Below are 24642 nucleotides of genomic sequence, written 5' to 3'. Positions count from 1 at the left end.
GTTTCGATGGCAATACCCTAAGTACTTCGCTTGAATGGAATTCTCAAGATCCTAGTTAGCAGGCTGGCACACAAGCAAAAAAGGGCTTAACCCTCTTCCTTTTGTCTCCCAGTAGCAAACATACTTGGGAATGCTACTTGTTTGCTCTTGAGACTACAAGCCACATAATGAGTTCATTATTTTGGACACACTGGACTGTAGGATGGGAGGTTGGTTACTTTTTTGGTTCCTGTTCTTTCTTACTAAAACTAGCTTATCTAGTTTTGCATACATGGCTTTTCAAGATGTTTTACATTCAACATGGCATTGAGTGATGTCCATGATTTCTTGGCTTTTGCCCATTTCCTACCCATTTGCATGGGTACTTTCTTTGCAATTTGCTTATGTTTCCTAATAGATACTTCCTTCTCAGTGAGAGAAGGAAAAAAAATAATAATAATGTTAAAGTTGGTTTGACTTGAAGTCTGTTACAGTGACGTGATTTACAAATTCTGGGTCTCCAGGTACCACCCTGGAAGGGGACGCCAGTTTAATCTAGGAGCAAAGTATTAGCTGCAGCGTAGAGAGGAGCTAGGCAGGCGCACTTGGAAGCACCAGGAATGGGGAGAGGTGGGCGGCGGCGGGCCGGCCAGAAGCCCAGGGAAGGCCCTGGACCCCGCTAAGACCGACGTGAAGCCACCACCCCCGCCTTGTCCACGGTCTTCACTCTCTAAGGCCAAGGCCTCCATGGGTCACGCTGTGTGCTATCGGCGCCCCCACCTTTGCCCTCCTCTCCCCCCAGTCCGCCCCACTCTTCCTCCATATGTCAGCTCTTGCCAGCCTCAGGGAGCCCCCACTTCCGAGCGGCAAAACGGCGCGCCTGAGACCGCGCGGCGCGGGGAACGGAGGTCGCGGCGGCGGGAGCTGCCGGCCCCGGTGCACCACGAGGCGGCCAGGGCGCGGGGGCAGGCGGGGCACAGAGCCCGAGTGTCCAGCGGAGGGGGCGGCGCCCTCGGCGTCTCCGTAACTGCGCCTCCGCGCCCCGGCTCGCCGCGGCTCCCGGGATGCGCGGAGGCGGCGGCGATGGCCATGATGCCTCCAGCTCGGCATCCGCCGGGGCGGCGGGCGAAGCTGGGGTCTGGGCTGCGAGATGGAGGAGGAGGGGCGGCGCTGCGGCCACCAGGCAGGTGAGAGGCCGCGGGCCCCCGGAGGAGGACGACCCCGCGGGCACCGGGAGGGCCGCCGGGTGAGGGAGCCGGCAGCCGCGTGGGTTCGGGCCCGGCCGCCGCGCACCTGCGCTCCTGGCGAGGCCTGCGGAGAAACCATCTCGCTCCTGCCTTGCGCGTCCCCAGGCCCCGAGGGGCCGGTGGAACCCCTCCTCCACCACCCATACCCTGCCTGAACCCTCCTCACCTCACCGACCCTTTCCAGAATCCTTTACATGCTTCCCTAGACCGGCCTAGGCCCTCCTCCATAACCTTCTCCAGCCCCGGAGCCCCTACCCATCTCAAGTCCCCAGTCGGGGTCGCCATGCCCTCCCAGCAGTCTCCTAGTCCAGCCTCATCCTCAGGAGGATGCTCCACAGCCTCCCATCTCCCTCACCAAACGACCCTACCCGACCCCATCAGCCGCTCCGGGCTTCAAAAGTAGTTTAGTGGGGAGAAAGAGCATGGCCTCTGAAACGCAGATAAGTCTGGCTTGAATCTTAGTGACCTTGGACAAGTCATCTGACTTCTCTGCCGTTTTCCAGATATCTCAATACAAATCCAGTGGGAGTAATAACAGTAGTACAAAACCTTGTTCTCTTGTGAGGGTTAGAGTCTGAAAATGCTTGCCCTGGAGGAATTGAAGGCATTATTTGGTGCGGGGGTGGGGGGCGGGTGGGGGGAGAGTTGGAAGAAACCAGATCATGAGTTGACTTGTAGAAGCTCATGTAAAATGTTTGATATGTACTAAACTATTAAGATAACACACTAAATTATCAGAGGCTCTTCACACATATCATAATGCGAAATCATTGATGTACATTTTCACTTACTATTCCTCGCTTACTAGTTACTTGAGGGTCTCTCCTCCTTAGTTGTAATAAGATGCATATAATATGATTTCATTCCTTCTTATTATGTCCAATATGCCTTCTTCTTAAGACTGATGTTCCAACTTAAAATTTTTCCGATTTTATTATTTTTATTGCATCTTCTTCCAGGCCCTATTTATGCTCCCAGAGATAAAGAGTAGCTTGTATGCTTGCATTGAAAACAATGTTGGTAACCTCTATTTAATATTTAGGAATAAGTAGCAGATGCATTCATTTACACCCCACCCCAAATAACTGAGTTTTATAATTCTGCCAGCATAGCTTTGTCCCAAATTGTTATCTCAGCCTCCTTTTTCTTAAAGTCTCAAAAGTTAGTACTAAGACATAGGTTTACTTTCCCCTCACTTCCTTATTACTTCAAAAGTTTCTCTGCCAAAACCTTTACTTCTGATATGTCTTCTTCTTTTTCTCTCTTTTCTCTTCCCTGTCTCTGATTCCTTCCTTTTTTTCCTAATTATCCCAAATCAGAGTGATTTATAATTACCTGTACCAAACAATAATTTTTCAACCTCGCCAAAAAGGTACATGCAAATATATATACAGATATGTACATGGAACTTTGAGTTGGGAAGGAATTGCAATACCTACTTCATAGGGTTATAATGAGAATAAAATAAAGTTGATAACCTATGTAAAGCTTCTAGTAGAAGTCTCTGGCATACAATAACCACCCAATGCATTATAGCTGCTGTAACTGTCTTCTGACCTGGGACTCCCTGCCTTGATTGCTTTGCTATTTTGTTTAGCTTGGTGGTGTGCAGCCTTTAGAGAGTAACTGCTTAGGTTCAAATGCATGCTCTGCCTCTTTAAGATAGGTGCTCTCTCTGCCTCAGTTTCCTCATCTGTAAAACAGAGGTAAGTTATACTGTCTGTCTTAGGGTTGTGACGATCTGATAAGTCAGTAGTGTGGAGCACCGGGAGCAGTGCCTGGCACATCACAAGCATTTAGTAAAGGGAACATACTAATGATGATACTGCCCCAGAATTCCTGACTCAGAATTCTTTTATCAATCTATTGAAAAAATTATAATTGGAGAGAAAGTAAAAGTTGCCCCTCAACTCCTCCAAAATTTTTTTTTCCTTCTGCCTCTTATCTTTGGCTAATGTTGATGCTTCATCATTCTGTTTTCCCCTTTCCAAATGTCTCCCAGCCTGGACTCTTCATAACTTCCATCAATCACTTCTTTTTTTTTTTAAATAATTTTCATTTATTTATTTATTTTTGGCTGTGCTGGGTCTTTGTTGCTGCATGGGGTTTTTCTCTAGTTGCAGAGAGCAGAGGTTACTCTCTAGTTGTGGTGCATAGGCTTCTCACTGTGATGGCTTCGCTGGTGGAGCCCGGGCTCTTGAGTGCACAGGCTGCAGGGGTTGCAGCACATGGGCTCGGTAGTTGTGGCTCCCAGGCCCTAGAACACAGGCTCAATAGTTGGGGCACACAGGCGTAGTTGTTCCGAGGCATGTGGGATTTTCCTGGACCGGGGATTGAACCCGTGTCTTCTGCACTGACAGGCAGAGTCTTTACCACTGAGCCACCAGGGAAGCCCACCCCATCCTTTATTATTACTCACTCGATATTTCTCTTAGCATCCTAATTCCAGACTTCATCCTTCTAATGTTCCCAACCCAAATTCCTGCTTCCCTCTTCAGAAGTCAGGGGAATTTTCTATAAACAGGAGTATCACCTTTCTGCTTCTACAAATTGGATTTTCTCTTCTACCCCCTTTTTCATTGGTTAACCCCAATCTTCCAATTAACAAAAACTTAACAGTAAAAGTTTTTTTTCTTTCACTACACAGGTATTATAAAGTGTTCAGAAATGGGCACACAGTCTTTAAGTGAAAACAATAAGCTGTCCATTATTATTATTATTTAATTCTAATCATCAGGAAACTAAAGATCAGGACTAGTTCTTCTCTCCCGTAGAACTCTTACAAGGAAAGTACAGAAAAGTTGGTCCTACTTCCCAGTAGAGAAATACATGATATTTTCATGATCTGTACTTCTTGACCATTGAGAATATATAAGAGGTTATCTTCTTCCTTCATGAAGGACACAAGTTAGTTTTATGGATCTCCCCAGGACTGAAATGTGTCTGAGGCTGGAACAGGTGTACCTATTGCTGAATGCTGGGAGACTTCTGTATCGGGTGGTTCCTAACTCCTGCTTGAAGCTCCCAGTAATCCCTCACTGATCTGGCCCCTTCCTCTGCACCCTATGATTCAGCAACTAAAGGATTTACCCCTGGCTTCGCTGGAGGCCCTGGGACTCAGCTTCAGCTGGTGGTTAAATATTCTGAACATCACCCATGGACCTCCCCAGTACCATTGGTTATTCTTAAAATGCTGGATTAAAGCACATTCTTTTTGGTTGCCAAGAGCTTTGGATGTACCACTGGAAGCATCTTTGGGAGTAGGGTGGACACCAGGCCAATGGGGCTTTGCGATTTTGAACAACAAAAGACTGTGTGAAGGTATTTTAAATCTCATTGCAAGATGGGAAGAGAAAATTAAAAGACCAAAACGAAAAGTAAATTATTCTTTAGAAGTAGATGCTGTGTCGTGCTCATCTGTGCACCCTGAGTACCTGGTGTAAAGCTGGCAGAGAGTACGCGCACGTAGATATAAACTGGATGAATGCATGTACTGGGTGAATGTATGCATCCTGCTTCATCATGAGGATATTCCTGCTGGGATCATGATAACTCACATTTATATACAGTTTACAGAGCAAACTGGTAAAAATCCCAAATATAATTCTGACATCATTCATTACTTCCATTTATATAGTCCTACACAAAGTTCTTTTCCAGAGGAGAATATGGAGTTGGCCAAGAAATCACAAGCAGGGAGAAAATATAAATAATGGAAAATAAAGGATTCTTCCTAGAGAAAGAAACCGGATTTGTTAGTGATGTGTGGAAGTTTTGTAAAAGGCCACAGTATGCTTCAGTGGTACCCTCTTGCTTATGGGTTTCTCCGGTGGCTCGGACGGTAAAGAATCTGGCTGTAGTACAGGAGACCTGGGTTCAATCCCTGGGTTGGGAAGATCCCCTGGAGAAGGGCATAGCAACCCACTCCAGTATTCTTGCCTGGAGAATTCCATGAACAGAGGAGCCTGGCAGGCTACAGTCCATGGGCAAAGCACAGAGTCGGACATGACTGAGTGACTTTCACTCTTGCTTATATGTCAAGCACATGCTGTTTTTTGCTTCAGTCCTTCTGCTGTGAAGACCTGCTCCCTTCTCCCAGCCTGTCTGTCCCCCACTCCATACCCCTCACCTTTCACCCACCTAGCCCTTCCTCATGAAGACCCCCTTAGCCTCTCTCAGCCTGCTCCCTGGCCTGGATCAATCCCCCCTTCTCTTCTCTCCACACTTCACTGCCATCAACTGATTTGCCACATTTGGCTATAATTACATAGATTGATCTGCTCCAACTAGACTGTGATCTCTTTGGTAGAGAGGTTATATTCTTGGTGTCCAATGTCTGGTATCAGAATTTCTGAAGGTAACGTCTGCACACTCACCCTTTAATTACAATCTCAAGGGGGCTAGGCCTCAGTATCTTGTTTTCTTTTTTTTAACCTGCTTTCCAGCTGATGCTTAAACTAGTTTGAAAACCCCTGTGTCCTAAAACCTAAACTTAGCTGGATGAATATATTTCAAGGTACCTATGTCTTTTCTGTGTGGGGCTTTGGGAGGAGAAATGCTTTCTGGGCACTGGGTCAGAGCTGAAAAAGCCTAGTGCTTTTGTAAAAGATCACGAGATCACTCTGCTGTCTCCATTCATTCCTTTCTGTTTCTGGGGATGCATTTTTGTGCGCAGGCTTTTCTGCCTTGGGCCCCTTTTGTCAGTCGTCGCTCGTCTGTGAGTTGAGGCCCTGACTGCCTTCCCACAGAAGGAAGAGTCGTCTCTGAAGATGAACTCAACAGGCCACCTTCAGAATGTGCCCAACACCACCCTGCTCCACGTGCCTCACGCCCAGGGAGGGAACAGTACCAGTATCCGGGAGGGTCTCCAGGAACCCGTCCACATGGCCACCTTGGTGACCTGTACCTTTCTGCTCGCAGTCATCTTCTGCCTGGGCTCTTACGGCAACTTCATTGTCTTCTTGTCCTTCTTCGATCCGGCCTTCAGGAAATTCAGAACCAACTTTGATTTCATGATCCTGAACCTGTCCTTCTGTGACCTCTTCATTTGTTGCGTGACGGCCCCCATGTTCACCTTCGTGTTGTTCTTCAGCTCAGCCAGTGGCATACCGGACACTTTCTGCTTCACCTTCCACCTCACCAGCTCGGGCTTCATCATCATGTCCCTCAAGACAGTGGCAGTGATTGCCCTGCACCGGCTCCGCATGGTGTTGGGGAAGCAGCCCAACCGCACGGCCTCCTTCCCCTGCACCTTGCTCCTCACTCTGCTCCTCTGGACCACCAGTTTCACCCTCGCCACCTTGGCCACCCTGAAAACCAGCAAATCACACCTCTGCCTTCCCATGTCCAGTCTGATCGCCGGAGAAGGGAAAGCCATCCTGTCTCTCTACGTGGTCGACTTCACCTTTTGTGTGGCGGTGGTCTTCGTGTCCTACGTCATGATTGCTCAGACACTGCGGAAGAATGCTCAAGTCAGAAAGTGCCCTGCTGTGATCACCGTTGACGCTTCCAGACCACAGCCTTTCATGGGGGCCCCTGTGAAGGGAGGTGGCGAGCCCATCCAGTGTACCATGCCGGCTCTGTACAGGAACCAGAATTACAACAAACTGCAGCACGTTCAGACCCATGGATACACCAAGAGTCCCAACCAGCTGCCAACCCCTGCGGCCAGCCGGCTGCAGCTGGTATCAGCTGTCAATCTGTCCGCGGCTAAGGACTCCAGGGCAGTGGTCACCTGTGTGATCATTGTGCTTTCGGTCCTGGTGTGCTGTCTTCCGCTGGGGATTTCCTTGGTGCAGGTGGTTCTGTCCAGCAATGGGAGCTTCATCCTTTACCAGTTTGAACTGTTGGGGTTTACGCTTATATTTCTCAAGTCAGGATTAAATCCTTTTATATATTCTCGGAACAGTGCAGGGCTGAGAAGGAAAGTGCTGTGGTGCCTCCAGTACATCGGTCTGGGTTTTTTCTGCTGCAAACAGAAGACCCGACTTCGTGCCATGGGAAAAGGGAACCTCGAAGTCAACAGAAACAAATCCTCCCATCATGAAACAAATTCTGCCTACATGTTGTCTCCAAAGCCCCAGAAGAAATTTGTGGACCAGGCCTGTGGCCCAAGTCACTCAAAGGAAAGTGTGGTCAGTCCTAAGATGTCTGCTGGACATCAACACTATGGTCAGAGCAGCTCTACCCCCATCAACACTCGGATTGAGCCGTATTATAGTATCTACAACAGCAGCCCATCCCAGGAGGAGAGCATCCCACATAACTTACAGCCAGTAAACTCCTTTGGGTTTGCCAATTCATATATTGCCATGCATTATCACACCACTAATGATTTAATGCAAGAATATGACAGCACATCAGCCAAGCAGATTCCAGTCCCCTCTGTTTAGAGTCGTGGAGGCTAGCGAATCTTATATAAACTGTTTTGGTTTCTGATACTAATTGATTTTTTAAAAATTTTGGGAGACCAGAGGTACATCAAAACTTAAAGACCTAGACAGTTGACACTTAGGACTATCTTTTATCTGAAGTATTGGCATCTCTTGGTTTGCTTTGCAGTTTCTTGACATTTTAAGAGTAGATGAAAAAGTATTATTTTACACCTGACCTGTACTCCAATCTTTTGTACTAAATTTTTAAATAGATGCCAGGGAATGGTTTTGCTACTGTATTAAAGTAGGGAAGGAACTGATTATGATCATTTGAGCCAATGTTATGATTCTTTGAAGTATGAGCTGGATTTTTTAAAGACTATGAAGGTATCATCTTTACTGAGGTATTATTTTTATTAACTGGATTATAAATTTTAATCCTTTGAAGCATTCAAATGGGGTCAATATTTTTCTTTTTTGGTAGCAGGCTTATTGGAATAAATAACACATTGTTAAATCAGAAATGTATTATTTATAGCTGTATTTACCAAAAATGCACAAGCATTAGTTACTTTCTTTTCATAAGACAGTCATCTAAGAATAAAGTACTATGATTATTACCATTTCTAATTATAGATATTATTCTTTTGTGTCAGCTGAGTAGCTGTATAGTTCTTTCAAAAAGAAATCCGTTTTTTCTTGCTAAAAATGAATTATTCTATTTCAGAATGATCTTACCCAAGAAACTTAGTAAAGAGGACTGCATCTCTAGTAGAGTGATGCTCTTCTTGGGAGAGCAGGCGCTAACTGTGGTCATCTCATCAGGGTGCTGTTCTGTCATGTGGGGAGTGGGCTAGACTGTTGTATGTGTTAGACAATCTTTAATTATTGTCTAAGAAGGCGTAAGGATGAAATGGGGGTGTTTCAACTTATGCTTTCCTTCTGTGTGAGGATGGTTTGTTCACAACCTGACAAAGAGTATCTAAATAACTATTTAGAAAAAAATTTTTTGATCTTTGTTTATATATTACCATGGTAGAAAAATTCTTAAGATGATCTGTTTTCAAACTAATTGTGTTACTTCTCTCCCATGAGTCTTAAACTGGACATGGGCAGTAAGGGGAAATAGATTAAGTATTTCTACACTTTAAACTAATTTTATTATATACTCAGTGATGCCTAGCATAACAACTGTAAACTTATTTTTTTAATGTAAAAATGTTTTCATGATGTAGTTGACTTTTGAACTCAGTACGATTTTGGAACTATAGCTTCTAGAAAAGATGAGCATCAAGATACAAAACCTATCTTTATAAATTGCTATATTCAAGAACTGTTACTACAGATTGGAAGGCACTTTGTCCCTTTGGATGAAAGGTGTTCAGGTTATAGCATCCTCTCCCATGCTGTTCCTAAAATCAGAGATTATGAGAGGCATGGAGAAGATAGTTAATACTCAATTAGAACTCTCCTCAGTCTCGTCTAATAATTCTGACCTTCCAGTATCAACCAGTCATTTCTATTTCCAAGGTTTAAGTATGAGATATGGATTTTATTTTGTTTTTAAATTCAATTTTTAGGACTCTCTCCTTCCCTTCCCTCTCTCCCTTCTATCCTTTATTTTTACTATTAAATTTTATAACAGAAGAAAAAATATCCACTCTCACTTTTTTTTTTGGTAATTGAATGCTATTTTTGGAAGTCACATGACCTATTTCAATTGTGCTTTTATATTTTTAATACAACTCTGTTTTCATTTGTTAATATTACCATGAAATAGTTTGATATATAACCTCTTTTTAACAAAGAATTAGGAAATCTAATATCCTCTCCCAAGATCATTTGAAGAATGGTGGCAAATGAGGAATTAAACATTTATCTAAATTCAGAACCTGGTATTTATTTCAGTAAGCCAAACAGCTTTTAAGTAATAACATTAATCAAGAAGCTATTTCATACTTTTTAAGGTATGAATCTCTTTTTGGCCAAGCGTTTCAAATGTGACTCAATAAAAGATATTTTTAAAAATTTTCTATTGTACTTGTAAAACTAAAAATTACAGGTTTCCTTTGTGACTTTTGAGTTTGAGATGATTTTGACCCATGTTTGGCAGGTAAAAATCATAGCATAAAGAAAATTAAGCATGTGCATATGAGGTTTCAGTCTCTTTATGCTCATCAAGAAATTATGGATTTAACTTGCATGAAGTACATAGTGGGCTAGATTCTTTATATCTCTGTATCTATGTCTATATGTAGGTATATGTAGATATAGATATAGAGGTAGGAATATGTAACTTGTCTCTTCATAAGTTATATATGTCTAGCCATATCTATATCTACCTGGAGATAAAGATATAAATAGGCATATATAACTTCTTCATAAGGGCTAAAATGAAAACTTTTATAAAAGTAATGAGAATTCACTTATATGACTAATTAAGCAGGGCATATTAATTAGTTCTCTTGATGCTTTATTGTGATGCAAAGTATGTGATTCAAACATTTTATAATTGTTCTGATGTTAACCATTAAGCCAGATTTGTATTACTGATGCTTTTAATGTTCTTTTAAACTGATGTTTGGAAAATAAAAATAATGAAAATCCTGACATTTCTGAAAATCAGACTGCAATACTTTTATGTTCCTGTTCAATCACTTAAAAACCATCAGAGAATAGCTGTGTTGAAACTCCGAGAAAGTTCTTTTCCTTAAAAGACGAAATAGCTTGTTTGACCACATTTTGTAGCATGCATTTATACTCAGAATAACTGGGAATAATTAGCTCCAAAGGTTATTTACTAAACTAGGTTTATCACCTAGAGGGAAAATTTCTGACTAAACATTTCAAACACTTCTCTGAAATGACATGAATCTGGTAAAAGATACAGAGTTCTGGATATTTCAGTTTATCAATCAGGGTTTGATTTTAAGAATCAGGAAACATTAGTTTAAGAAGAAAAGGACTGAATATAGGAAGTCAGATGTCTTCTCAATCATTAGAAGGTCAAGGCTCTTCGACAATGGGTCTTCAGGAAAATTCCAAATAAATGCTACCAATAGCCAGCAGAGCTGCTCCTTCTGCTATAGCCAGGAAGGGAGGGATTCAGGAGATTTCCTTGGACCTTGGACTTCAAGGACACTGGCTGCTACACTGCCACTACCTTTACAGCCAATCTTGTTGACACCTCCAAAGCAAATGCTGAACATCAAAGCAGTGCTGCGGAAAAACATTGGTACCGGACCTTTAGTTGGCAGAACCCAACTTGCCTTTAAAACCTGAGGTTCCGAGAACCTGGAAAGTGTGGTTACACTAAAAAGGTAAACTGAAAAGAGGTTCAGGAAAGATCATGAGTTCCAATCCACTCCATCTTCAAGGGGGTCCATCTTTTTGGTGCTCAACATTTATAGCCACTCCTTTAGCTGTGCGTCCAAAGAACACCAGCAAGAACAGCGCCACTCACAACTGCTCTCATTTAAACAAAAGCATGCTTCTCTCCTCCACAGGAAAGATGCAAAGTCCAAACAACTACCCTCATTCTTGCAATGAACTTTTCTAGTTCAGTCAAAAATCTCAACTTTATATTCTGTAACATAAGGATGAGATTGTAAAGTTTACCACTGAATGGTCAGGCCACTCAAGAGGGCTGCTGTCTTGCTGCTTGTACATCCTGTGCCTGCCCTACCAGCACCCTGTGTACATGGCTAACCTTCCTACAGGCTTGCTCCAGGCCCCAGCTAGTGATTGTTTCTGTGAAAGAGGGAGTGGTGTGCCTTTCCACTAGTTTAACTAGGGTAACTAATGAGCCCACCTGATGTCAATTCCCCCATCACTGGTCATCTCCCTGCACTCTGGCATAGACTGCCGTCTTGTCCTGCCTGCTCACTGCTGCCCATGGTGGGGTGTCACTCCAGGACCTTGCTTCAGTTCCTATGATCCATTAAACCATTTGATACTGACCAGGGTTCTTGGCCTTCCCTAGTCAACACAAATTGATAAGAGGCCTGTCACAGTAGTGGGGAGAGAAAATAAGTAACAGTTCCCTTGCTCACTCCCAGAGGTGAGGAGAGCTGGTTTCTTATATGGGGTGAGGGTAGGGGTAGTCCAGAGGTCAGGCCATAGGGGTGGCTTAGGTGTTTTTCTAACCTCTTTATTGATGTTGAGTCCAGGGGGCATGCACAGTACCTTGCTTTTTCTCCCGATACACCCTGGTTGTTTTGTTTTCTTTTTTTGCTAAGTCATGTCTAACTCTGTGACCCCACAGATTGTAGCCCACCAGGCTCCTCTGTCCATGGGGACTGAAACCTTGTTTTTATTCCCAGCTCTCCAGAAGCAGCAGTTGGTTTTTTTTTTTTTTTTTTTGGACCTTTTGTATTTTTGTCCAGAATTTGCCTGAACTGTGCATCATGCAGTTACGTTCAGTCCCTTACAGTTTCTTTGTATTATGTTGTTCGAGGAGACATTTGTCCAGGTGCAAACATTGCAGCAAAGGTCCCAGGTCCCGGCCTGTCATACACTGAGTCTCTGCTGCTGACTCCTGGCTCTTCAGCCTTGAAGCTGGGCAAGCACAGGCCTTATAGGCCTGTAGGGTCCAGCTCCCAAACCAACAAACACATATAGAAAGCAGCAGGAAAAATGGGGTTAAGAATAGGAATTTGGTGGAAATGTATCATAAGGAAGAAGACATGGGAGCTAATATAGGCCTGCCTAGCTTCTTTCTTTCTTTATTTTTGGCCGTGTTGGGTCTTAAGTGCAGAGGGTGGCTCTTCATTGCAGTGCATGGGCTTCTCTCTAGTTGTGATGTGCAGGCTTAGTTGCCACACAGCATGTGGGGTCTTAGTTCCCTGATCAGGGATCAGCCCCCATCTCCTAGATTGGAAGATAGATTCTTAACCACTGGATCACCGGGGAAGTCCCAGGCCTTACTAGCTTTTGATCAGGAAGTCGAAACTTCTTCCACCATTCCCTACTTCTTATCCCTTCCTCTGAGAAAATAAATAACTTTTATAAAATAGTGGAGGGAAGGAAATACTAAGAAAACAAAACTTAAGGAACATAAAGCAGGATTACAGAAATAAGACAGCAAAAAAATGTAAATGCCTTATGTTGCTTACAAAAGACAAAGGTCCTTGAATTATAAATGATATGCAGGGAGTTCCCTGCCAGTCCGGTGGCTCAGATGGTAAAGCGTCTGCCTACAATGTGGGAGACCTGGGTTCAAACCCTGGGTTGGGAAGATCTCCTGGAGAAGGAAATGGCAACCCACTCCAGTATTCTTGCCTGAAAAATCCCATGGAGGGAGGAGCCTGGTAGGGTACAGTCCATGGGGTCACAAAGAATCAGACAAGACTGAGCGACTTCACTTTTGCTTTCACTTTCCCTGTCAGTCCAGTGGTTGGGACTCTGCACTTGCATTGCTGAGGGCCTGGATTCAATCCCAGTTCGGAGAGCTAGAATTCCCACAAGTCAGGTGGCACAGTTGTAAGAAAAAAAAGATGTGCAAAATTTGTTGCTTGGAATAGATAAATGTAAGATAAACTGATGTAAAAATTAAAAGATAGGGAAAGTAGATCATGCTTTGATGAAAAAAAAGAAGGGCATTACAACATTAATAGCAGAGAAGAACTGAAAACAAACCCATATTAAAGAAGAGAATAAATATTGATAAATAGAACACCCAAATAGTAAAATAATAACAGTATTCATTCATTCAGTGGATATTTAATGAGTACTCTGTGCCAGGAACTTGAGATACACTGAAGTTTCTGTTCTCCAGATAGTTACATTATGCTGACAAAGATAAACAGGTTCAGTTCAGTTCAGTCACTCAGTCGTGTCCGACTCTTCGCAACCCCATGAACTGCAGCATGCCAGGCCTCCCTGTCCATCACCAACTCCCGGAGTTTACCCAAACTCATGTCCATTGAGGCAGTGATGCCATCCTGCCATCTCATCCTCTGTCATCCCCTTCTCCTCCTGCCCTCAATCTTTCCCAGCATCAGGGTCTTTTCAAATGAGTCAGCTCTTTGCATCAGGTGGCCAAAGTATTGGAGTTTCAGCTTCAACATCAGTCCTTCCAATGAACACTCAGGACTGATCTCCTTTAGGATGCACTGGTTGGATCTCCTTGCAGTCCAAGAGACTCTCAAGAGTCTTTTCCAACACCACAGTTCAAAAGCATCAATTCTTTGGGGCTCAGCTTTCTTTACAGTCCAAATCTCACATCCATACATGACTACAGGAAAAATCATAGCCTTGACTAGATGCACCTTTGCTGACAAAGTCATGTCTCTGCTTTTTAATATGCTGTCTAGGTTGGTCATAACTTTCCTTCCCAGGAGTAAGCATCTTTTAATTTCATGCCTGCAGTCACCATCTGCAGTGATTTTGGAGCCCCCAAAAATAAAGTCAGCCACTGTTTCCACTATTTCCCCATCTATTTGCTATGGAGTGATGGGACTGGATGCCATGATCTTAGTTTTCTGAATGTTGAGCTTTAAGCCAACTCTTTCACTCTCCTCTTTCACTTTCATCAAGAGGCTCTTTAGTTCTTCTTCACTTTCTGCCATTCTTCATCTGCATATTTGAGGTTATCGATATTTCTCCCCACAATCTTGATTCCAGCTTGTGCTTCATCCAATCCAGTGTTTCTCATGATGTACTCTGCATATAAGTTAAATAAGCAGGATGACAATATACAGCCTTGACGTACTCCTTTTCCTATTTGGAACCAGTCTGTTGTCCATGTCCAGTTCTAACTGTTGCTTCCTGACCTGCATACAGGTTTCTCAAGAGGCAGGTCAGGTGGTCTGGTATTCCCATCTCTTTCAGAATTTTTTACAGTTTATTGTGATCCACACAGTTAAAGGCTTTGGCAGAGTCAATAAAGCATAAACTGGTTAACCAATAAGTATATAATTTTTATATAGTGCTATGTTCTATGAAGAAAAACAAAATAGTTAAGACAGAGAAAGTGTCAGGGATGTTATTTTTATGCAGGGAAGTTAGAAACTACTTGGGACAATAATAGAATTGACTACAGTATTATTTTTATTATAATTTAGTTTTAATTTCCATTATTATATTGATTTTAAGCTACATTAAATTGATTTTAAGATGCATCTTCAATTTAATAACAGCTTTGGAGAATAAGTAAACATTATTCAATTCAAGATAGATCTGAATTTCCATTATTATATTTCTTTGGGTCAACAAATTATTTAGAAGTGATTTTCTTGGTTTCCAAATGTTATATTTCAATTACTGGTTTTTAACTTGATGACACCATGGCAAGTGAGATCTATACAATTCCAGCCCTTGAAAATTACTTGACATTTGCTTTATGTTCTCGTATATATGGACAGTTTGTTTAAATGATCTGAGTATACTTGAAAAGTATGTGTATTTTGAAATTGTTGAGTAAAATGTTTTCTAGAGGTTCATTCGTTCAAGTCTATTGGTTCTGTAGTTCATATTCATATTTTGTTTGCTTGATCCAAAGAGAGAGGGCAACAAAAGTGCTTATGCACGGAAGGTAGACTACTAGTATGTGGTTGGTGTGCGTGAGGACCATGCAGAATAGTTTAGAAAGGGGAGAGAGAACTGGTTACTTGCTGGGTTGTTACAGTGGAGGTCAGTGAGGGGAGCTGCTATGGGAGTGTTATTTTAAAAATTCAGAAAATAAGATTGTAGGTATTACTCAAAATTCACTTCTGAACCTTATTACTATGTAAGCATGCATTTGTACAAAGTTATAATCAGAATGTATATCTTATCTTCTGTTTTTTTCCTGTTGAAGTGATCACATTATCAAACTTTTGAAGAGCAGATTCATTGTTGAATACTGTTGAAATTACTCCCAAACCTATATCTGTTCAAGGAAAGTAAGGTGGAGGAAAATTGCCTTCAGGCAACCTAGCAAATAAGAAAGAGAGTTGGGAATTGAATATTTCCTTATAGACTGCTCTTATAGAACTTTTTTAAGGCATCAAAACTGTGTTGGCAACAAGGAGTGTATGTCTTGGTGGAAGGTTTAAATTTAGAAACTCCAGGTGGGGCTAATAGTAAAGAATCCACCTGTCAATGCAGGAGATGTAAGAGACATGGGTTCGATCCTTGTGCTGGGAAGATCCCCTGGAGGAGGAAATGGCACCCCACTCCTGTATTCTTGCTGGGAGAATCCCATGGACAGAGGAGCCTGATGGGCTGTAGACCACTGGGTCACAAAGAGTCGGACATGACCAGAGTCTGAGCATGAGCACTTCTTGATCTAAGAGTTATTCTAGACAAAAGAATTTGTCTCCTGTTTTAGTAACATTGTTAACCTCATCTGATTCACCACCCACTGTCCACTTTCTCACTACAGCCCTGCTTCTTAAGTGATAAAAAGTGCTCCACTGTACCACCAATATGCATTCTACAAGTTCGGACTGTGAAAATGCACAAGAGCAGGTACTAACAATAGCCACTGGGCTTACAGGATAGTGTGTTACTGTTACTGTGTTAGTCGCTCTGTCATGTCCAACTCTTTGTGACCCCATGGACTATAGCCTGCCAGGCTCCTCTATCCGTGGGATCCTCCAGGCAAGAATACTAGAGTGCATAGCCATTTCCTTCTCCAAGGGATCTTCCTAACCCAGGAGATTGACCAATTTCAGAGGTTACAATGTGAAAAATTGCTTATCTTAGAACTGGTAATATAGAACGTTCAGTATGAGCTAAGGGAAAACACAGAATTACGGTCCTCATAAATAATTTTAAGGATCTTTCTTTGACACTAAGATTTTGAATAGTTCCTTGGGCAGCCACTCTTTACATCTAAAATCAATTCCTTCATAAGATTCCAGATAGGAATTCTTTTTTAAAATGAGAATGGGCAGTAATGAAAGGGCAGTGGTCTTCCAAAGAAACAGCAGAATGAGGCCATAAATAGCCTTCTCAAGCAGCTCAGTTGTAGGGGCCTGAAAATGAGCATCTACTAACTGGTTCCCTTTGTCCTGCTCCAGATACTTGCACTCCAGTTTGAAGATCTCTCCTCCCCTAGGCCACCAAGCACTTCAGGGTGGCAGCAGGTTCAGATTCCCACCAGATTTAACTTTGGACTGTGGCTCATCCTTGAGTAAGTCTCCATAACTCAGCCAAGCCAGGTTGTGGAGTCTCCCCTTTCAAGGTCATCCTCTTCATTCTGTTTATTGCCAATAATACATGGAGACTACAGTGGGACATTTTGATTCTCAGAGGTATGTTTTTTCTCCCTTATTCACTTAAAGCAGTTGTTGTTTTTCTTCTCCATTAACGAAAGAGGTCTGTGGTCTCATAAGAAAGATTTGTTCTCACTGCCTTCCTACTGGAGTTCAAGAAGAAAGGCCAAGAGTCAGCGAAGACTGTTTACAATAGCTAGGACCTGGACGCAACCTAGATGTCCACTGACAGATGAGAACAAGATATGGTACATACATTCAATGGAATATTACTCAGCCATAAAAAGAATGAGTTTGAGTCAGTTCTAGTGAGGTGGATGAATCTAGAGCCTATTATACAGAGTGAAGTAAGTCAGAAAGAGAAAAACAAATATCATCTATTAACGTGTATATATGGAATCTAGAAAAATGGAATTGATGAACCTATTTGCAGGGAAGGAATGGAGACTCCAATATAGAGAATGGACTTGTGAACACAGTAGGGGAAAGAAAGAGTGAGATGAATGGAGAAAGTAGCACTGACATATATACACTACCATGTATAAAAGAGATAGCTGGTGAGAAGTTGCTATACACACAGGGAGCCCAGCCTGGTGCTCTGATGACCTAGAGGGGAGATTGCAGGGAGGGGAGGGAGGCTCAAGAGGGAGGTGATATGTGTATAATTATGACTTATTTGCATTGTTGTATGGCAGAAACCAACACAACATTGCTAAGCCATTTTCCTCCATTAAAAAAAAAATCAGTGAAGACATCAGGTCTGTGGAATGGTGAGAGGAGAGGAAGGCAGGTGGTTAGGTAAAATGCTCACCTCTCCAGGGATCCAGGCTCTAAAGAGGGCAGGCCTAGACTGAGTTTACAACCACGGGCAAAGCAGCCAAACTCCACCACGGGGAGGACTCCGCCTTGACAGGTGACTGGGGAATGTGCTTCAGCGTGGACGAGTCAGCAGCATTGGCCCAAGGGTGAAGTCTGATTGAAGTGAGGGCTTGAAGCCAGATGCGGTAATTTTTGAGGGGTTGGAGAAGGGACAGGAGATGCAGAAAGATAGGAAACTAGGCCCCTACTTCCTCACCAACCCCTAAATATGGATTTGTTGATTGAGAAGCAGGTGCTGGCAGTGATTGTGATATTCAGTGCTTCAATACCGCTTAAACACTAATAACAATCATTTTATCTCTCTAATCCTAACCTCTCCCTGAGCTCCATGCTGGTCTATCAAGCTGCCTATTCAACAACTCCACTTGGATGTCTAATAGATGCCTCAGATTTTATTTTGTTAAATTAGATTATTTTTTCTTTTTTTTTTTTTTCCTGTGCTGGGTCCTTGTTACAGCGTGGGGGCTCAAGCTGTCGTGGTGCATAGGCTTAGTTGCCCCACAGCATGTGGGATCTTAATTCCCCAATCAGGGATCAAATACATGTCCCCTGCATTGGAAGGAAGATTCTTAACCACTGGACCATAAGGGAAGTCTCAGGTCTTAAATTTTAATGTGTACAAAGCTGAATTCGTGATTAGAACTCACTTCCCACCAAACTTGTGCCTCCTGCTGTTTTATCAGCTCAGTAAACAGCACAGAAATGACCAGTGCATAGCTTTGTCAGAGCCCTTGACTCTTCTTTTTCTTGCGTGCCATGTCGAATTGATAGAGCAATCCTGAATTATCGTGAAAATACACTCTGAATCCAACTATTTCTCAGCTCCTTCCTCCCTATAATGCAGCCACGGCAAGGGCTTCGGGTGATATGCTGGGGCCACACAGGCTTCCTGGCTCTTTCTCACATGCTTCTACTTTGTTTCCATGTCAGGGAATTAATTTCCCCAAGAATGCTTCAGTCTGGAATGGTCTTCCCCCAGGGCCTTTCCTCGTTTCCACATTCAACACAGCTCACCACCCCAACACTATATGTCCCTCTGCTATATTTTATTTTCTCCACGATTCTTATTCCCCAACATTATGTTACTGTATTAGTCTGCTCGGGCTTCCATAACCAAACCACAGACTAAGTGGCTTAAATAACAGAAATTAATTTTCTCAAAATTCAGGAGGCTAGAATTCCAAGGTCAAGATGCCATCAGGATTGGTTTCTTGTAATGTCTCTTTTCCTGGCTTGTGGAAGGCTGTCTTCTCAGCATGTCCTCACATGGCCTGTTCTCTGTGTGTGCATGGAGGGAGAGGTTTAAGGGGTCTCTGGTGTCTCATCCTCTTCTTATAAGGACACTAATCCTATCAGATTAGGGCCCCCCTTGTGACCTAATGTAACATTAATTCCGTCCTTAAAGGCCTTATCTCCAGAAACAGTCACAATGTGGGTTAAGAGCTTCAAACAAGAATTTGGGGGTGGGGGAGGGCACCCTTCAGTTCATAATAGTTACACTTGATTGTTTACTGTCTCACCATTAGAAAAAACTCTAATAAGGCAAGTTCAATTCAGTTCAGTCACTCAGTCGTGTCCAACTCTTTGCGACCCCATGAATCGCAGCACGCCAGGCCTCCCTGTCCGTCACCAACTCCTGGAGTTCACCCAGACTCAAGTCCATTGAGTCAGTGATGCCATCCAGCCATCTCATCCTCTGCCGTCCCCTTCTCCTCCTGCCCCCAATCCCTCCCAGCATCAGAGTCTTTTCCAATGAGTCAACTCTTCGCATGAGGTGGCCAAAGTACTGGAGTTTCAGCTTTAGCATCATTCCTTCCAAAGAAATCCCAGGACTAATCTCCTTCAGAATGGACTGGTTGGATCTCCTTGCAGTCCAAGGGACTCTCAAGAGTCTTCTCCAACACCACAGTTCAAAAGCATCAATTCTTTGGTGCTCAGCTTTCTTCACAGTCCAACTGTTTGTCTATTTTGATCAGCATGGTATTCCTAATACCTGTTAGTTCTTGGCCCTGGTGGGCTTCCAGTGATGACTGTTGACTAAATGAATCATATAATACATGATTGAGTGGATAAAGCCCATAAGTGATGTCAACCCAGGTTTCTGACTGGCTTACATTTTCCCCATGGTTGTTACTTTTGTATCTCTCTCTGTATTCCCAGGATGATTATCAGCAGGTCACTGATGAAAGGGGATATAGGTCTTGATTTAGAAGGAATACAAGGCACATTGTTTCTCTGTTTACTCAGTTAGGAGACCAGCTCTAAAGGCATCTTGTCTCAAGGGACCACCCTGGCTGCCCTGGAGATGCCAGACAACCTGCATTCATTCTCATTTGAATTTCTTGGCTCATAATGCAGCCTGAGGACTCTGAGGATGAAAGAAAACTTCAGCAACCACAAAGGAGTTAAGGAGAAAAGGAGTAACTGGTTCTTGGAGGGACAAAAGAGAGGATACAAATTGCTTTAAAGTAGATGACAATTTGAATAAAGGTACAGATTCAGAGAGATTTTACTTTTAATAAGAGATAGTTAACAGGTAATCTATTTAGGTCCAATGTCTTTGAGATTAATTTTACCAAAGTAAAAATATCACTTTATTGTTTATGGAAAAAATAGTGAATTTTCCTTCCTTTATTCCAATAAAGAATTCTGATTAAAAAAAAATACACTTATATGGTGCCAAGATAAGTTCAGTTTGTTTCTCTGAGTTCCATTTCTGTGACGGTTTGCCCTTTTGACACTTTCTAGAACCTTCAGCTGCTTGTAGCATGCTGATGAGTGGGGATCTTTCAAATGGGAACCTTGATTCTCATGCAAAGCCTGATGTTTTGCAAAATGTACCTTGTTCAGATGCCAGAAAGGCCTTAAAAAGTAGAGCAGTTCACAAAGAGGGCTTTATGCCTGTCTTCTGGGGCCGTGAAACTAGGATAGGTTTTGTAAACTGTATAAATGCTTTGGATTCAATACATTTCATATCTGACATTAACAAGAATTCACAAAAGCTTCTTGCTCATTTGATTGGGTTTAGCAACAGTGTATGTCAAAGAAATGTAAGAACTGATTTTATTAGTATTACTCTGAGGAAAGGTATGACTGGGAATTGTATTCTTCACAGAGAACCATAATGTTAGACATTTTCTTTGAGGAGTTCAAACTACCTCAGAACTAGCATGTTTTTAGTTCATGGGGTGGAGACTGAAAGTTTAATTTTCTTGGGAATTCCCTGGTGGTCCATTGGTTAGCTTAGGACTTGGCGTTATCACTGCTGTTTCAATCCCTGGTCAGGGAAATAAGATCCCACAAGCTGGGTGGCAAGGCCAAAAGAAGAGAAAAAATAATTTTCTTAACTTTGAGGTCAGGGGCTTTACTCAGTCATTGCCCACAAGTGGGGGAAATGAAACCCCGAAAGGAGACACAATGTACTCCTGTTAGGAAGGAGAAGCCTCAAATGGAACCATAGGAAAGCAGTGTAAGGCATCAACAAATTAAATAATGTGTGAGTGTGGGGGACACTTGAGTGAAAAAGAATACAGGCAGAAAAACTGGATAATTCTACTCCTTTCTTTCTCAACCATTGTAAAATTAAGGAAAATATTTTTTTCCTCCAAGCACCAAGCACTGAAAAATAAGGACTGTTAGGAGACCCATGGGAATTGGAATAGTTGAGTTAGATTTTATAAGGTGTGGTTAAGAGAGAAGGAGGGCTTCCCTGGTGGCTCAGGGGTAAAGAATTTGCCTGCCAATGCAGGAGACACGGCACAGGTTCAATCCCTGGGTTGGCAAGATCCCTTGAAGAGGGGAATGGCAACTTACTCCAGTATTCTTGCCTGGAAAATCCCATGAGCAGAGGAACCTGGTGAGCTACAGTCCATAAGGTCACAAAGTCGGAACGACTGAGCAACTCACACACGCACACACATACTTAGGTTTACACGCTTAAGGAACAGAAAGAGTTGGGCACAACTTAGTGACTAAAAAACAACAAGGAGGATGAAATGTCAGTCATTTACTCAGCAAATAATTGTAGAGTGTCAGTTTTATGCAAGGTCTGAGGGGAAACAGACATATTCTTTACTCTGATAAATACGAGATAAAGGAATTTTTATCATTTAAATCATAAATACAATCTGGATCTAGAGGATCTAGTTGCTCTTGCATTGTTTACTATCACAAGAGGATTATCAAAGAAGGTAGAATTTGATGGCATTTAACCAAGCCATAATTTCCAATTATTCTTGTTAGTGAACTTTCATTCGCCAGATTTGTGGGTTGCATTAGCTTAAGAAAGGTTAGTGGGGCGGGAGGGAAAGGGTGTCATATATTACCAGGACAAAATCAGTCATTTCCTGCTCCTTGCAGGACATTTTGCTGAGTCCCTCTCAGGTGGAAGATGATAATCGAGAATGGTTAACTGGCCAGATGCTCTGTGACTAGAAAGCACTGTGGCATATTATGTACAAACATGGACTCTGGAATCTAAACTGGTTCAAATGCTGGCTCAGCCAACTGTAGTTTAGTTCAACTCTTGTAGCCTTATTTTCCTTACCTGTGAGTTAAAGATAGTAATCCTGACTCACAGGGCTGTGAACATAGCATATCTATGGGCTTAGCCTAGTGCCTACTATTCAATAAATGTTCAAGAAGTGACAGTTACTTTTATTGTTATAAAAGCAGAGTCTGCGTTTCTACCTCAGGGGCATGGGGTCAATCCGTGGGTCAGAGAACTAGGACCTGCATGACACAGTGAGGCCAGGGGCAAAAAAAATAAAAAAAAAGCAGAGTCTGGGATACCCTGTTATCTGAAATTCAAATAATGACTCAAAATTGTTCACAGCTGGCTCCTTTGAGGAGTGACACTTTCTTGGAGGTGGTTAATGGAAGTTTTTCCAACCGATGATTCATTAAGATGGCTTAAGAACATTAATAACTGTTAAGTATGAAAAACTAATCCAGGAAAAAAATGTCTTCCAATTTCCTTGACCAATTATTAGTATTTTCTAATCTATGGGATAATATTTGGAGCTGATAGAATTTTTAAGTGTATCACAATCTTTTAAAAATTATTGATTATCTAGTTTTGGCTGTGCTGGGTGGGTCTTCGTTGCTGCATGTACGCTTTCTCTAGCTGTGGTGTGTGGGCTTCTTATTGCAGCGGCTTCTCTTGTTGTGGAGCTCGGGCACCCAGTAGGTTCAGTGCATGGACTTAGTTGCCCTGTGGCATATGCAATCTTCCTGAACCACGTATTGAACCCAGGTCCCCCACACTGGCAGTCCCTCAACCACTGTACCACAGGGAAGTCCTTGGATAGAATTCTTAAATGAGTAAGTTGGCCTTTATTGCGATTAAAGACCACTGGAGACTAATTTGCAAACCACTATTTTATTGAGGACAGGGAAGCTTTTAGAATCTATCAAAGTTCATTTATTTTTGGCTGTGTTACTCAGTAAATTTAGATAGTAAAACAGATTTGACTCACTGGGTTGTATAATCTAGTTTGTTGGACTTTCAAGGAGTTTAATTTTTAGTATTCTTTCTTTACAAAATGAAAATTATGTTTGTGATTCAGGCAAATATACAAGAAGCTATATTTTGTCTTAAATTTAAGGCAAAGCATAGTCTATTGAAAGGTGTTGGAAAGCAATATAACATATTTGAAATATATAATGTAGTATATGATTAGACGTGAGAGATTTCATAGTCTCACAAATGTCTTCCATAGTTGAGATGATTAACATTTCTAGAACTTTCGTTTGATTTACTTGCTTTTGATGAACTTTTTCACATATAAAAAATTCTAGAATTCTTGAAAGTTTACAAATTGGTGTGGATGCAAAACACCACAAGCCCTATATTCCATGTTAGTAATTTTGCCTCTCTCCTTTGCATTTTGTACGTCCTTGTTTATTGTTTTTTTTTTTTTCCATTTTGTTAAGTTCTGAGATTGTCAGGCCAGCCTTTATTTGCCTTGGGTTAGGGTTGTGTTAGCTATTTGGTGCAACTGGGTTAGTAATTTGGCCTGTTTATGTACTACCAAGTTTAAGCTTTGTCAGAAATCATGTCAGGCCTTTTTTGTATATCAGACTAACTGAAAAGGATAGTTCACCAAGAACTATACACAAAGTTTACTATTCAGTTTAGCCAAGATAATTTGTTGCCTTTGTTGCCAGTCTTTTTAATCAAGGATGACTGAACTGAACTGAACTGAATAGGGGTATGAGTATATAAACAAGGCCCCATCTAGTGGTATTTTGAAGAAAAGCAGGTAAAGCTGAAAAAAGTTGGAAAGAAGTCTGTCACAACCTGTCCCTTGGACTGAAAGATCCAGCTTGTCAATTCTAAAGGAAATCGGTCCTGAATATTCATTGGAAGGACTAATGCTGAAGCTGAAACTCCAATACTTTGGCCACCTGATGCCAAGAACTGACTATTGGAAAAGACCCTGATGCTGGGAAAGATTGAAGGTGGGAGAAGGGGACAACAGGATGAAATGGTTGGATGGCATCACCGACTCTATGGACATGAGTTTGAGTAGGTTCCGGGAGTTGGTGATGGACAGGAAAGCCTGGCGTGCTGAAGTCCATGGGGTCGCAGAGTTGGACACAACTGAACTTACTATTCTTCAACCTTCCTGTAAAGATGAGGTGCTGGTTATTTTCCAGATACCCTAATCAGGAAGGCTAGGATGTGTGAAATTGTTTTAAGTGCCTAAGTCAGTAATCCTCAAGCAGAGGAGAATTTATTGAAAATAAAGAGAACCACTCAGAAACATTCAAAATGCATATAAATAGGCTCTGGCATAAAGAATCTGATTTAGCACCCACCTTAATAGATTGGGCTTCCCTGTGGCTCACCTGGTAAAGAATCCGCCTGCAATGTGGGAGACCTGGGCTCAACTCGAGTTGGGAAGATCCCTTGGAGAAGGGAATGGCTACCTACTCCAGTGTTCTGGTCTGAAGAATTCC

General features: G+C 42.3%; 1 protein-coding gene across 2 annotated transcripts; it reads left to right on the top strand.

Annotated features, from left to right (window-relative positions):
- The first annotated feature begins 976 nt into the window (after positions 1-976).
- GPR75 (G protein-coupled receptor 75) lies at positions 977-10210 on the top strand. 2 transcript variants are annotated; one of them, XM_044925906.2, is made up of 2 exons: positions 977-1166; positions 6147-10210. In XM_044925906.2, exons 1-2 carry the CDS (start codon positions 1130-1132, stop codon positions 7616-7618), a joined length of 1509 nt encoding a protein of 502 aa, XP_044781841.2. In that variant the 5' UTR covers positions 977-1129; the 3' UTR covers positions 7619-10210. The 2 variants fall into 2 exon arrangements, with proteins under 2 accessions (XP_044781841.2, XP_006044812.4); XM_006044750.4 differs by having other exon boundaries at positions 1010-1166; positions 5902-10210.
- Positions 10211-24642: the final 14432 nt, after the last annotated feature.

Source organism: Bubalus bubalis, chromosome 12 (genome assembly GCF_019923935.1).
Source record: "Bubalus bubalis isolate 160015118507 breed Murrah chromosome 12, NDDB_SH_1, whole genome shotgun sequence".
In the NCBI taxonomy this organism is placed as follows: domain Eukaryota; kingdom Metazoa; phylum Chordata; class Mammalia; order Artiodactyla; family Bovidae; genus Bubalus; species Bubalus bubalis.
Note: the sequence above shows the minus strand (reverse complement) of the source record. Positions and strands in the feature narration are given on the sequence as shown.

What these genes read in the sequence shown, in the direction of transcription:
- GPR75 (XM_006044750.4), top strand. Translation starts at nt 5,996, where the DNA reads ATGAACTCAACAGGCCACCTTCAGAATGTGCCCAACACCACCCTGCTC.